The sequence below is a fragment of the Microcaecilia unicolor genome, chromosome 12 (assembly GCF_901765095.1).
Source record: "Microcaecilia unicolor chromosome 12, aMicUni1.1, whole genome shotgun sequence".
NCBI classification, from domain to species: domain Eukaryota; kingdom Metazoa; phylum Chordata; class Amphibia; order Gymnophiona; family Siphonopidae; genus Microcaecilia; species Microcaecilia unicolor.
In genome coordinates this window covers 27800899-27815684 of record NC_044042.1, presented here as the reverse complement: position 1 = coordinate 27815684, position 14786 = coordinate 27800899, and the positions used below count along the sequence as shown (strand labels likewise).

At 43.0% G+C, this 14786-nt stretch overlaps 1 protein-coding gene across 2 annotated transcripts in view; it reads left to right on the top strand.

The window, feature by feature from the left end:
- PACSIN1 (protein kinase C and casein kinase substrate in neurons 1) overlaps positions 1-14786 on the top strand; it is a 146897-nt gene that overhangs the window by 89826 nt on the left and 42285 nt on the right. For both annotated transcript variants that reach the window (XR_003944068.1, XM_030222023.1), the window contains exons 2-4: positions 9105-9247; positions 11527-11683; positions 13871-14106. Coding sequence is in view for 1 of the 2 variants with exons in the window: in XM_030222023.1 (XP_030077883.1) it covers positions 9185-9247; positions 11527-11683; positions 13871-14106 (456 nt within the window). In the remaining variant the exon portion in view is untranslated. The remainder of the gene's footprint in view (positions 1-9104; positions 9248-11526; positions 11684-13870; positions 14107-14786) is intronic.

The window sequence follows — 14786 nt, the reverse complement described above, 5'->3', positions numbered from 1 at the left end:
CGTCCTAGCAGTGGAACAGCTGGAGCCAATCCTCGCTGCCGGGGCCGGCAGCGGGGCCCTGATTGGTGCTCCCCTCCGCGGGGCGGAGTTCCTCCTAAGATGCGCCAATCCGGCGCGAGTGGGCGGTGCCTCCTCGCTGGTCCTGCTGCAGCGAGGAGGATGCCGACGCCGGCGCCGCCATTTTGGCCGGCGGATCTCCCTCTCCGAGGCCGGCGCTAACTCCCCGGGATCGCCGGCCTCGGAGCAAGTTGCAGCTGCTGCGATCCCCGTGGGAGCCCTTCCTCGCTGCCCCGTCCTCCTCGGGCGCTCCAACCACCTGTTCCGGCCCGTGGAGCCCCAGGTAAGGGCCCGGAACGGGACAGGTACAGAGAAGGGTGATGAAAATGATAAAGGGGGTGGGATGACTTCCCTATGAGGAAAGACTAAAGCAGCTAGGGCTCTTCAGCTTGGAGAAGAGACAGCTGAGGGGAGATACGATAGAGGTCTATAAAATACTGAATGAATCACTTACAAGGATTAGGGGGGCACGCAATGAAGCTACAAAGTAGTAAATTTAAAAGAAATTGGAGAAAATATTTCTTCAGTCAACATGTAATTAGACTCAAATTCGTTGCCAGATAATGTGGTAAAAGCAGTTAGCTTAGCAGGGTTTGAAAAAAGTTTGGAAATGTCCTAAAAGAAAAGATCATAAGCCATTATTAAGATGGACTTGGGAAAATCCACTGCTTATTTCTAGGATAAGCAGCATAAAATCTGTTTTACCATTTTGAGATCTTTCCAGGTACTTGTGACCTGGTTTGGCAACTGCTGGAAACAGGTTTGTCCCAGTTTATCAATGCTTATGTTCTTATGACTAGACAACTGTTATAGTTGTGTGATACTGAGAAATGTGCTGTATGTGGAACGGGTCTGCTGGGTGTGGCATAATGCAATAGGTAGCAGCCCTGATTTATGATTATACAGCGTGGCAGCTGCTATTTGGTGGATTCCTGAAATTCATACTAAATGCCATAGGTTTGCCCCGAGCTAGTTTTGGTCTAATTGCTGCTGTCCTGATTAGCGTTTTAATGTTATACAAGTGAAGGGCTCACAAGTGGGGGATTACATGACTCCCCCACACTGTTATTACCATTAGTAAGGGCATAGCCCTGCTGGAGAAAAATTATAGGAGGAGGCAAGAGGTCCTTTACCTTTTCTCTCATTGATGGTTAATGTGGATTTTCCAGCAGGTGTTGACCATCCTGGAACACTGTGGGACCAATATTTAGGTCAGCTCTTTGACCTTGGCAAAGAGGCTTATCCTTCATTTGATCAAATGAGAGTTAAATGGGGGCTGCCAAACCAACAGTTTCTGCACGATCTTCAAGCTAGTCCAAGTCTACAAATCTGGAAGGCAAACCGTTAGATTGTACTATAACTTAGTAAGTTATCCTTGTATTATAAAATAGGCAGGGAAGAGAGGAAAAGGTTATGCTTAGATCTGCTAGCCCAATGGGATGAGGGAGAAAGGGTCACTTGTCAACAATTAGGCTCTATTATTTAAGAGGTGTTTAAAGCCACACCCAATGTTAAGTTGCAAGAGGTACATTATAAACCGATTCATAGAGTCTGCATGACTAAGCAAAGAGGGAGAATCATATAACTCTGGAACACAGACACCTGTGATCCTTGTAAAATTCACATGGGCTCCGAGTATGAGAAATTTAGCAGTCTTTTGGAACCATGTATTGAAACACACAGAGGGTGAGGTTCAAGTAAATATAGAGTGGAACTATAGGATTGTGGATGAGGTCTTGTGTAACCAGCTAGGCATCCCAAATCATCAGAAATGGTTTGTGCAAATTGCACTTTTGCTGGCCAAACAAGTCATTTTGATATTTTGGATAAAGAAGGAAGCGCCTCCCATACAGCTTTGGGAGGAACTCATGAAGGAAATGGTGGTATGGGAGATACAATCATTTTGGCAAAGTAAAAAAGCTAGGCCAGATGTGTTGTTGTGCATTGTGGAGAAGTTATATTAATGAGTTTCGGGACAACTTAGAAAGAGGTGAAACCAGTAGAGGGGGAGAAGGGAATTTGGGTGGGGGAAAGGATGAGTCTTGGGGGATAATTAAAGAAAAGAGCAAAGGGGTGGATATTAGTTCTTTTTCCTTCTCTCATGTCAATTGTTACGAAGGGGTTTTAATGCACATGTGGGAGGTGTTATTGTCTTACTGAACTTTTGATGTTATGCTTACTGAGTTGTAAGTGTTGTTTTTTTGATGAACTGTCCCTTGTTTGTCAATAAAGATATTGCTAAAAAAGAACCACTTGATATACCACCCACCAAATGTACATCTGAGTGACTTATGAATAAAAGTATACAAACCAGAGGAGTCACTAGAAGGGCTGAGAATTGGTGAAGGGTTGCAGACAGCTGTGCAGGCATCTGTGCTACCTTGACGTCACAGCAAGGCTCTTTTTCCATTTATAACTTGCATTATCTACTGCAGAACACAGCTGCAGGCAAGTGGCTGCAGGTGTGTTCCTGAAGGGGCATGACCGAAGGGGCAACTCTTGCCCCTTTGGTGCCCTTTGGAGCTAGTGAGGAGCGAGTCATTCTGCTTCTTTCAATGGGAAAATGTAAAGGAGGAAGAACTAGTCCTGTGAGTGAAAACAAATTTGATGAAGGGTCCAATGGATCAACACATGTGCCCTATAGATAGGTCTGTCGCTTCAAGACCAGTAAGCGCTATCTCTTCTGAGGTCTCTAGTTGGGTGATCGAACCCCCCCCCCCTTTTCAACCCAGTGCAGTACAGGAGTTGACTGGTAAGAAATGGTCCTTTAACCCCCATTGAAGTAGGACCTTTTGGGGGGTGCTTCTCCCAAATCTTTGGGCTCTGATTTGGGAACAGTGCCTTTGCCTGTTCTGGTTAAATTTCTGACTTCTAATTCTTAAGTTGGTACTGTTTTTCCTTCCCCTACTGAGGAGATCTCTTTTAAAAGTGTTTGGTCTGCAGTTTTGGGGATAGAGAAAGTACTATAGATGAGTACATTTACTGAAGACAGGATCATGATAAAAGGATTATTAAAGTTGAGCAACGCTTTGATAAGACTGAAACCCAGGTTACTACTTTCCAATCAGTACTTACATCAGCTCCTAAGCCGAGTTTGGCTTTATATTTGCAATTGGAAGCTATGGAAAATGTGTACATAAGCACTGCCACGCTGGGAAAAGACCAAAGGTCCATCAAGCCCAGCACTCCGTCTCCGACAGCGGCCAATCCAGGCCCCAAGAACCTGGCAAAATCCCAAAATTTAATAACGATCAATGGACTTTTCCTTCAGGAATCTGTCCAGACCCCCTTTAAACTCAGAAAGGCCAGCTGCCATCACTACCTTCTCCGGCAATGAGTTCCAGAGTCTAACCACGCGCTGAGTAAAGAAAAACTTTCTCCAATTTGTTTTAAACCTACCACATTCTAATTTCATCTTGTGTCCCCTAGTTATATTATTGTTAGAAAGCGTAAACAAATGCTTCACATCTGTCCGCTCTACCCCACTCATTATTTTGTAAACCTCTATCATATCACCCCTCAGCCGCCTTTTCTCCAGGCTAAAGAGTCCTAGCCGTCTTAACCTCTCCTCATAAGGTAGTCGTCCCATCCCTTTTATCATTTTTGTCGCCCTTCTCTGCACCTTCTCCAATTCCTTTATATCTTTTTTTTTTTTTTTTTTTTTTTGAGATGAGGCAACCAGAACTGAACACAATACTCCAGGTGCGGTCGCACCGTGGAGCGATATAACGGCATTATAACATCCTCATGCTTGTTTTCCATCCCTTTTCTAATAATACTCAACATTCTGTTCGCCTTCTTGGCCACCGCAGCACATTGAGCGGAAGATTTCAACGTCCTATCCACGATGACTCCCAGATCCCTTTCTTGGTCTGTAACTCCTAAAGCGGAACCTTGCATGACATAGCCGTAATTTGGGTTCCTCCTTCCCACGTGCTCAGAACTCCTTTAGACATTTTCCTTTAACATTTCTTGGCTCCCCTCAAGCTGTTCAAAATGAACTTAAATGATATATTGCAGATGTCTTTAGAGACATTAGTTATTAGTAATCTTTATTGCCTAGAGGTTTGACAGTGGTGAATCAAAAAGGAGCTCCGGATTCAATTAATTCCCCAGATTTTATTTATTTATTTATTTATTTATTTTATTGCATTTGTATCCCACATTTTCCCACCTGTTTGCGGGCTCAGTGTGGCTTACAATACATTGTAAATAATGGAAATGCAGTTTGTTACAATCAGTTATGGATTCCCTTGTGAGAAGTTAAGCGAGACAAAGTCAAGGTGTCGTTAGGGAATAGGTCAAGGAAAAGAACAATGGAAAGAGACAACTGGAAATCGGTAGGGTGATAAAACCTTAGCAAAAGAACATTCGGTATAACATTTTCTGTGAGTGAAGGTTTAAGTGTGATGAGATTACGGGGGATTAGAGTTCAGAAAAGAATGTATTGGTGTATTTCTGGAATAGTGAGTGTGGACTTCATGTGTACTGCTCCTTGCAGTAAATTTTATCGAAGAGATGAGTCTTCAGTAGTTTGTGGAAGTTGGTAAGTTCGTGGATTGTTTTCAAGTTGCGTGGTAGTATATTCCAGAATTGCGTGCTTAAATAAGAAAAGGTTGATAGCCTGGATGTTTCTAAGTTTTTTGGCATTTTCGAAGATACTGTTACTAAAAGAGCAATTCTTGTTAGTTACTTTGCAGTCTGAGGAACAGAAGATGTCTGTTTTGAGAGCATATCTTTCTAAAAAAAAATACTTGCCTTTTTGTGGCCTAGCTATCATGGTGTTTCCTGATGTGGTCAAGCCAACTCAGTTAAGAAGGAAAGCTTTCTTACAGCTCAAGCCTAAGGATTTTGCTGTTGGGGCATCCTTTAACCTTAAGTTTCCTTGTGCATCATGACATAGCCATGACGCCCCCCTCCCATTTTGGGCTCAGGCCACTTCCAGAACTGCAGCACCCCTTTAGCTTTGTTGGTAGGGATTCTGAGGCTCTGAGCCAAATAAATTCAGTGCAGCTGCTCCTCTTTTCCTCCTCCTCCTTCTCCTCCTCGCACTGCTTCCTGGCGCATGCTCCCTGAGCGGGAAGGAAGGAAGGAGCACAAGCAAGAGGGAGGCAGCAGTAGTGTATTTATTTGGCTGGCAGGCCTCAGCATCCCCGCCAGCAAAGGTATGGTTAGCGTGTGAAGGGAGGTGGGAGATACATTGCTCTTCCCCCATCCCCCTCCAAATTGCAGGGCTGGCTACACTATACTTGGTCACATACTATATTCTAAACCCTATATAATTAGACACATTGAGTAGTCTCAGGTGAAGAGGGAGGAAATATTAATTGGGCTCTTGTAGAGCATTTCTGTCTGTATTGAAGCATATTACTTGATTATATTTGAATTAGCTATTTCCCAGTTTCTTTTGGTAATCTCTTGAAGTGGACTTGATGCAAAATTGTAAATTCTCCTTTTTTTTGTTTACTTATATTTTCTTGTATGTTTGAATAAAATTTGAATAAAAATACATATATAAAATAATAGAATTAATAAAAGAAAAGAAATTACAATTTCCAAAAAGGACAGTAAAGCAAACATCTCTGTGTTGTGAAAATCTAGGTTCTGAGCCACTCCAGTTCAATGCACCTGCTATATAGCCAAAACCCATATGCTTTAGAAAAAAAGAGAGATTATTTATTTATTGCATTTGTATCCCACATTTCCCCACCTATTTGCAGGCTCAATGTGGCTTACCGAGTGTGGTTATGACATCATCATTTCATGGTAACAGGTACAGTGCTTAATGTTTGAAGATTAGGTGGGAAAGATAGACAGAAGGTGTTAAGTAGGATAGAGGTGAACTGTAATACCTGTGTGGATTATTGAGGTAGTTTCAAAGGTTATGTGTTTTCTTTGTAGGCCTTTTGGAAGAGATGTGTCTTCAGAGATTTGCGGAAGTTAGTTATCCCTTCAGTAGCTTTTAGGTCTGTAGGTTGAGCGTTCCACAACTGCGTGCTCAAGTAGGAGAAGGTGGTGGTGTGTATCAGCTTGTATTTTAGTCCTTTACAGCTGGGGAAGTGCAGGTTGAGAAATTTGCGGGATGATCTTGCAGCGTTTCTGGGAGGCAAGTCCACAAGGTTTAGCATGTAGATTGGGGCGTCTGCGTGAATGATTTTGTGTACAATCGTGCAGATCTTGAACGCAGTGCGTTCTTTGAGTGGGAGCCAATGAAGTTTCTATCTTAGGGGTTTTGCACTTTCATATTTAGTTTTTCCAAATATGAGTCTTCAATTTTATCTTAAACTTGTCAAAGGATGACTCAAGTCTTAAGTAAGATGGTGGATTGTTCCAATATGTTGGAGCTGTAATGCTAGAAATCATTCTATGAACAGTATCAAGACCAGTAGCTCTCAAACCTGTCCTCAGGACGCACCAGCCAGTCAGGTTTTCAGGATATCTACAATGAATATGCATGAGATAGATTTGCATACACTGCCTCCTTTGTGTGCAAATCTATCTCATCAATATTCGTTGTGGATATGCTGAAAACCTGACTGACTGGGTGTGTCCTGAGGACAGTTGAAAAGCGCTGATGTAGATTGATGTGGCGGAAAAAAGGAACAGCCAATACATTTTGCTGATGTGATCTCAGTATTCTGGTTGGGGGTTAAGGGATTATTAATAGTTTTAAATTTTGATGTACCACCCATTTTGTTAAAGTAAGTCAGAGTAGGATACATTCAAATAGAAATAATAGAAAAGAACTCTATTAAAAAAAAAAAAAAAAAGCACAGTCACACAAGACATCACACCACATGCATCCGACACAATTACCAATAAAACTGGCTGCTTTCCCAGTGCAACTAAGCAGCCAACCTAGAATTTAGAAAAAAAAAAGCGTTTTCAACTTAACCTTAAAGAGCTTGTAAGGTTGCTCATCCTGAATACCCTGGGGTAACTGATTCCACAACCAGGGTGCATACCAAAAAAACCCCACCAGCTCTGGTAGAGGATAAACGAGCCTGGGCCTGAGACAGGAGAGCCTGCATCCCACAATCACAAAGTCCTAGAAGACACATAGGGCCGAAGTAAAGACACCAGATACTCAGGTTTCCCTCTGTTAACGACCAGTGCACCATAGTTAATACCTTGAACAGTGGTCTGTATTACACAGGGAGCCAATGAAGCTTGATATACCGGGGGGGGGGGGGGGGGGTCGAATGATCCCTCTGAGACAAACCACCCAACAATCTGATTCCCGCATTCTGAAGGGTACGCAACCTCCGCATCACATAATGTGGCACTCCCATATAAATCACGTTGCCATAATCCAACTTCGAAATCAATAAAGAATGCAAAAACACATGTAACATAGCCTCATCAAAATAAGGCTGAGCAGCCCTAAGTAGTCACAAGATAGCAAACCCAGACCGCACCATCCCTGAGATCTGCTGTTAAATCAACAGCTAATGGTGTAAAAAATCCACCACTAACATATCATCTGCATATACATAAACATTTACCAGAAATTTCAAGATTACCTTGCATCAAAGGGGCTAGAAAAAAGTTAAATAATATCAGGGATAAGGCTGAACCATGAGGTACCCCACACTTCAGGGGATGAATGGTTGAACAATCTTCACCAGCCAAAACCATAAATGAATGGTTCTGAAGGAAAGAAGCAAACTAATCTAGGACCTTCCCCCCCCCCCCCCCATCCAAAATCCTTCAATCGCTACATAAGAATCTGATGATCCAATATATCAAGTGCAGCTGTAAGGTCCAGCTATACTGCCAAAGTCACTCACCCTTCGTCCATCTGTCCAGAAACATCATAACAACATTGCTAATATCGTCTCTGTTCCATTATCTTCACGAAAACCAGACTGATTGGGAATTAAATATCCTATATTGACCGCATAGTCCACTAATTGATGAAACACCACTCTTTCAACCAATTTAGCCATCATGCCCAGACTGGATATAGGTCTACATCCATTGAATCCCTATTAGGCCTCTTTAGGAATGGACGTACTACTGCCTTTTTCCGTAGAGAAGGGACACACCCTTCCTCCAAAGTCTTACATACTAAAGTATAAACTATAATCAATAAACCTTGACCCTGATGCTTCACCCTGGAAAGCGTGATTGGGTCTAACCCATCAACAACCCGCAAGCCTGTCAAGCCCCGAGCAGATTCATCCTGAGAAGGTAACCTAAACTCCACCCATTCCTCTAACTTACCCTCCCTTTGTGTCACATCCTGCAACACTATATTATCAAGACCTCCTGCAAGGAATCCACCTTTGCTACAAAAGCCTCTGCCAGCAGATGGTACACACTCACATCCCACCCCAATATTACTCTTACACTCTTCAAAACCTGAAATAACTTTTGTGCCAGATGCCCTTTATCACTGATGCATAATAAAATTGTTTTGCTTGTTTAATTTGGGATAGAAACAGCAGTGATTATGATGACATAATCTTGTATTAATATTAATATCTTAGAGATTACTCTAATCAGTGGGTAGCCAGTGTTCCTCTTTTAACAGTCATATTTTCCTGAAAGAGTGATTACTTTTACTGCCGTATTCCGGATCAACCAGATTCTCTCTATAGAAAAAAGGTTGTGTTCTTGATGGCGGTCTTCACCCAAGGTATACATGGATTTTTACACTTGTTTGCAACAGTTGTAAAAAGTTTATTTATTTATTTAGATTTTGCTCTCACCTTTTTCAGTAGTAGCTCAAGGTGAGTTACATTCAGGTACACTGGATATTTCTCTGTCCCAGAAGGGCTCACAATCTAAGTTTGTACCTGAGGCAATGGAGGGTTAAGTGACTTGCCCAAGATCACAAGGAGCAGCAGTGGGATTTGTACTGGCCACTGCTGGATTGCAAGACTGTTGCTCTAACCACTAGGCCACTCCTCCACAAGTTGTTGTGCTGTCCCCACTTCTCCTAGATTGCCACTGAAAGAGCTCTGAGAAATGAATGAAAATTAATGTTAAGTCTTCTGTACGTGAGAAGATGAATGCTAAATGCTGTCTTCTGTGCTCTGTAGACTCTTTTGTGCTGCCTGACTGCACCTGATAAGAAGATTGAGGTTCAGAGTGATCATCCTACACCCAGTGCTCAGGGACAATGTCTGGCTCCTATGATGAGTCCGCTGCAGCTTTAGAAGAAACCACAGACAGTTTCTGGGAGGTAAGTTGAACGTTGGGACCAGGGAGGCTAAAGCAGCTTCTGGAGACCAGAGATCCTAGATCAGCTGGTGTGGTCCAAAGAAATCTTAAATCTTAAAGCGACACCTGGGGAGCCTTAAATCAGTGGTTAGATCAGTATAAGGGAAGAGGAACCCCTAAGTGAGCTGGCAAGAGCTGAGGGAGAGGAGTGATGGGCTCGGTTATTCAGCTTGTGGTGGTAAGCGGTTTTTACAACTTTGACCACTGGGGGCAGAATCAGACCTGGGTATTCAGTGCCAGGCCTAATCCAGGCTCCATCGTTGAATATCCAGATCATGCATGGCCACCAGAAGTTATCCAGATCACCGGGGGCAGAATCAGACCCGGGTATTCAATGTCAGGCCTAACCCAGGCACCATCATTGAATATCCAGATCATGCATGGCCACCAGAAGTTATCCAGGTGCCGACCGATATTCAGACCGGCTTTATTTGCTGTTCTAATGTTATCGGGGCATTTAGTGGTTAGTGGACTGAAAATCACCACTGACCAGGTAAAACCTGGCTCTGCCCACATTCTGCCCTGGCATTAACTGGGTAGTGCTACAGTGGCTTTCCTGGATTTTCAGTGAAACTATCTGGTTATGTCTGCTGACAATTCAGGGATCATCTGGTTAGTGTGATTTAAACAGCCCAGTTAAATTGCTTTAAATATTGGGCCCTAGGAGGGCAATTTTCATATTGTCTGCATAACTAAAAAAAAATACCCACAGACTTTGCACCAACGTTCAAGTGTGTATTTTCACTTTACAGATATTTTATCTTTTGCCAGTTTTTAGACACCTGCACCTGCCATTGTGGTGGGTATTTTTTTTCCAACCAAAGCAATGCACATCCTATTGAAAACACAGATGTATGTATTGTTGCAGTGTCTGCCCCTGAGAAAGCCTGTGCTAAACTCTGGGCCAACATGTGTTCTTTTACCCCCAAATAGGAGTTGCAATTTTCCAATAGTCCATTTCATGCATAAAGCACTAGTTTACGCACAGAAATGGCTTTGAGAATTTCCCTTTATGCCAACTGAAACCTGGTGTAAATCCTTGCGCGTACGTTTTTTTGTGCATGGATCTAGAAAAGGGGTGTGGCCATGGGAGGGTCATGGGCATTCCAAGTATTTGCACACAGTATTACAGAATAGTGAATTGGAAGGCAATTCAATATAGACTACAGAGTTGGCTGTCTAAACCTATAAAATGGGCACCTGAATATTTTCTTTTTCCATTGAGCCCTTCTGGACTAACCAAATCGCAGGCTTTACTGGTACGCCATGCTATGTCAGCGGCTCGGGTTACTTTGGCTGCTCAATGGAAATCACCTTTGGTACCTTCCTTGGTTAAATGGTTAAATAAGTTATGGTATATATGTGAAATGGAGAGACTTTGGGCAATTCGTTGTCACACTCTAAGTGTGGGAGCCTTTCTTGAAACACTGCTCATGATGGAAACTTGCGAGTGCGGAGAGGGGGAGGGGGGTGAGGAGGTATAGGTTGAGGGGGTGAGGGTAGGGGGGGTTCTTCCCTTTTTTTTTGGGGGGGGGGAGGTGCAATATTTACAAAAACTGGTTAGAAATCTTGGAAGTTTATGGGCTTGTAGCTTTTATGGTTTGAGAGTTAGTTGCTCATTGTTAAGGGGAGGCGGTATACCTCCGTGGTTGCTTATGTACCCATTTATGGGCTGATGTTCTTCGTACCATGTCTCTCAATACTTAATAAAGACTTCTATAAATTAAAAAAAAAAAAGTACAGCAAGGTGAGTTATTGAAAATTGCCCTAATAATGTGTTAGTACAGCACAAAGGGATGGAAGGAGACTTGAGAAAGGAGGGTTTAAAAGTGGAGGATATTGCTATAATAACAGAATTTTTCCTTTCCATGATCTCATATGTTGTCTCTCTCCTTATAATTTTCTCATGGTCTTTCCTTCTCCTTTTTAAAAATTTTCTTCTTTTCTGTCCTTCTCTTCCTCCCTCTGTTTTTACCTTTTCTTTCTCTCCTGCCCCATCTCCTCCTCCTATACTGTCTCTCTCACTCGGTCTCCATTTTATACCCTTTCTAACTGCCTTGCGTTTTCTATTTCTCATGTGTTATCCTTGAGTATTCTCTCCTGCTCTTTGGTCCTACTTTCTTCTGCTTTCCTACTCCCTCCTTCTCTCTCTCTCTCTCTCTCTCTCTCTCATCCACTGTCTGTATCTCCCTTCCTTACTGTTTCCTCTCTTTCTCTCCCTTTTCTCACTCTGTGTCATAGGTGGGGAATTACAAGCGGACTGTGAAGCGCATTGATGATGGACACAGACTCTGCAATGACCTCCTGAGTTGCCTGCAGGAACGGTCTAAGATTGAGAAGGCGTATGGCCAACAGCTAACTGACTGGGCCAAGCGATGGCGGCAGCTCATTGAAAAAGGTGTGTGTCTGTCATTCTGCCATCATGACAGTTAGGTACCTATGTGCACTAAGCATAATTCTATAGGATAGTGCCTGGCAAGGAGGATATATATATGGGTGGAGCATGCATGGGACGTGGGCATGTATCCCAGTAATGCGCTTAGCTTAGAATACTGTAAATTATGTGCCTCACTTGATGCACCTAGGAGTGCCAACTTATGCCTGCCATTGACATGGCATAAGAGGGCCCACCTACCAAGGAGGTTTAATTGACAGGAGATGGCGGGAGTGTGCTTGGCCCATTATCTGGCCTGAAGCCAATAGGCGGAGCTTGCCACCATATTGATTCACCCAAAACAATAGCAAACACTCCTTAGAAATAAGAACTACCTATGCATGGCTTTGTGTGGACCAGTAGTTTACTTTGGTTTGAGTGTAAGATGGTGGCTACGGCTTCAGCCTTGTCACATGACGCTGTGTCCTGTTGATTAAACCTCCTTAGCGCCTACACATGGGTGCACTAATGCCAACCTTCTGCTAGTATTCTATAATGGAATCTTGGTGCCAAGATGCCACTGTGGATTTGGCGATAAGTACTTGGCATTGGGGCATCTAGATTGAGGTGCCAGTTTATAGAGTTGCCCTTAAAGTGTGCACAATGGGGGCAGTTCTATAACTGGTGCCTTGAGGTAGGTGTGCTGATGCTGAGCAGCAATTCGATAACAGCAATACGAGCCTAAGTTGGTATTCTTGCGCCTAAAGTTGGATTTGCACCTGGACAGTGGCAGGTGGTAAATGTTCCTGTGTGTTTCATGGTCTGTGAGTAACATGATAATCTATGTTACGCGCATGTCATGGAGACCTGCCCATGCTTCTCCCATGCCACGCCTATGTGTACGCCCCCTTACAGTTATGCACTAATGCGCCTACATGAGTAAGTAGTATGAAAACAGTTGGATAAAACATACAGTCCAATGTAGTATGGTGAAATAAACGATTAATAATACTGCTAACAACTCTAAAATGTCAGTGTCCACAGTAATTGGACTGAAATATTGCTTCAACAAGATTATTAATCATTTATTTAATTGCTTTACTATGAAAATCAGTATTTTCTAAATGTGGGAGAGTAGCTGTACTTGTGGTATTCAATTGCATTTAAGTTTATTGCACTGATTATTATTGGGATACATCTGACAGAAGCTTAGCTGAAATTGGGTTGCGGAGCAGGTGGGGGGAAGAGGGGGTGGTGGTTGGGAAGCAAGGATAGGGGAGGGCAGACTTATACGGTCTGTACCAGAGCCGGTGATGGGAGGCGGGAAATACTGCTGGGCAGACTTATATGGTCTGTGCCCTGAAAAGGACAGGTACAAATTCAATTCAAGGTAAGGTATACACATATGAGTTTGTCTTGGGCAGACTGGATGGACCATGCAGGTCTTTTTCTGCCGTCATCTACTATGTTACTATGTCAGATGTAGTGTTTGAAGATTGAATAAGCATTATTGTTTATGCCCCTGATGCAGGCACAAGCTGAAATGTGACCACACTGGGCTCATTTGAATAAAAGTGACTGTTACCATAATGCTCCGGACTGCATATTTTATGCAACTTTTTTCATACTTGTGTTTCCTACGTGTGTCAGTGCCAATTATCTTGGTACTTATGCATGTATGGCTTGTTAGGTTCTTGGCTGAGGTACCATTTTGTGACCTGGGAACATGACCCTTACCCTAGAAGTATTTTCTTTTCCATGAGGTCATTCATTTTGTTCTGTATGATGTGTTCTATGTCCTGGAGGTGAGGAGCAAAGTGAGAGAGAACAAAAGCAAGGGATGAGGGTTGAGAAGCCATAGAGGGTGTTTGAGAAGCTGGGGAGGGGTAGGGTAAGAAACAAAAGATGCAGTTTTGGGGTTGGAACGGGAGCAGCTGGAGGAAATTTATGCCTGAAGCATTTTGTAACTTTGTGTTATTTCTGCTGCTTGGAAGTGACATGGAGTTGGAAGGATTTTTCAGTTCCTTAGAGTAACATTTTGTAAGATCTACAGAATACTCACGGGAGGTGGTCACAGTGTTCACAGTGGCACCTCATGGGTCTCTGAATCTATACAGTTTGTGATATTTAGAGTTCATCTTGCTCCTGAGATTTTCTGGTTTTCAGTGACTTGCTGTGGTTCTGATCATATGCTGGTGCTTTTGTCCTCAGGTCCACAGTATGGCAGCTTGGAGAAGGCCTGGAGTGCTATGATGACAGAGGCAGAGAAGGTGAGCGAACTACACCATGATGTGAAGAACAACCTTCTAAATGAAGACATGGAGAAAGTGAAGAACTGGCAAAAGGAAGCCTACCACAAGCAGATGATGGGTGGCTTCAAGGAGACCCGAGAGGCAGATGAAGGCTTCCGCAAGGCCCAGAAGCCATGGGCCAAGAAGATGAAAGAGGTACAAGCCAGGTTGAGGAAGATGGGGAGAAGAAGGGGAGAGGGAGGACACAAAGAAGAAAGGAGACAGGAGGGATTCCTGCTTAGGAGCAATCTGAGGTACCATAAATTCTTCTTCAAGAGAGAGTGGAATCAGTCTAGTATGATTACAAAAATGGTCTGTATACATGGCACCAGAAATAATGCCCAGAATATAAAATGCAGAAGATAGAGCTTTATGGTGTCACAGAACCCCGGACTGTCCAGATATATACAAAGCTGGACGTTACAGGATTATCAAGATAATTATCAACATAAATAATTTAAAAATAATGATATAAACCAAATCAATGCTCCTTATTTACCTTTTGGGACTGGTCCTTTCTCAGAATGACATAATGGGGTTCATTTTCAAAGCACTCGTCACGTATACATGAGTCTCATCTGCTTTTCATTACACACTCTCCTGACATCACCAATGTCTGAAACTAGTCCGAGGAAATGCAATAGGTATGTTAACTCAAACTGAGAGCAAGGTGCCCAAAATGCCCACACTTTAGTCCCAGCACCATGTTATATACGGAAAATGTGCTTTGTGCTTAAAATCTCTTGTGGGAGTCGATGGAGGAAAAAAATATCTTTCAGTCCTAGTGGATAAGAACAATGCAGTAATTAAAAAGGAGTTAAAGGGAATCTAGGAGA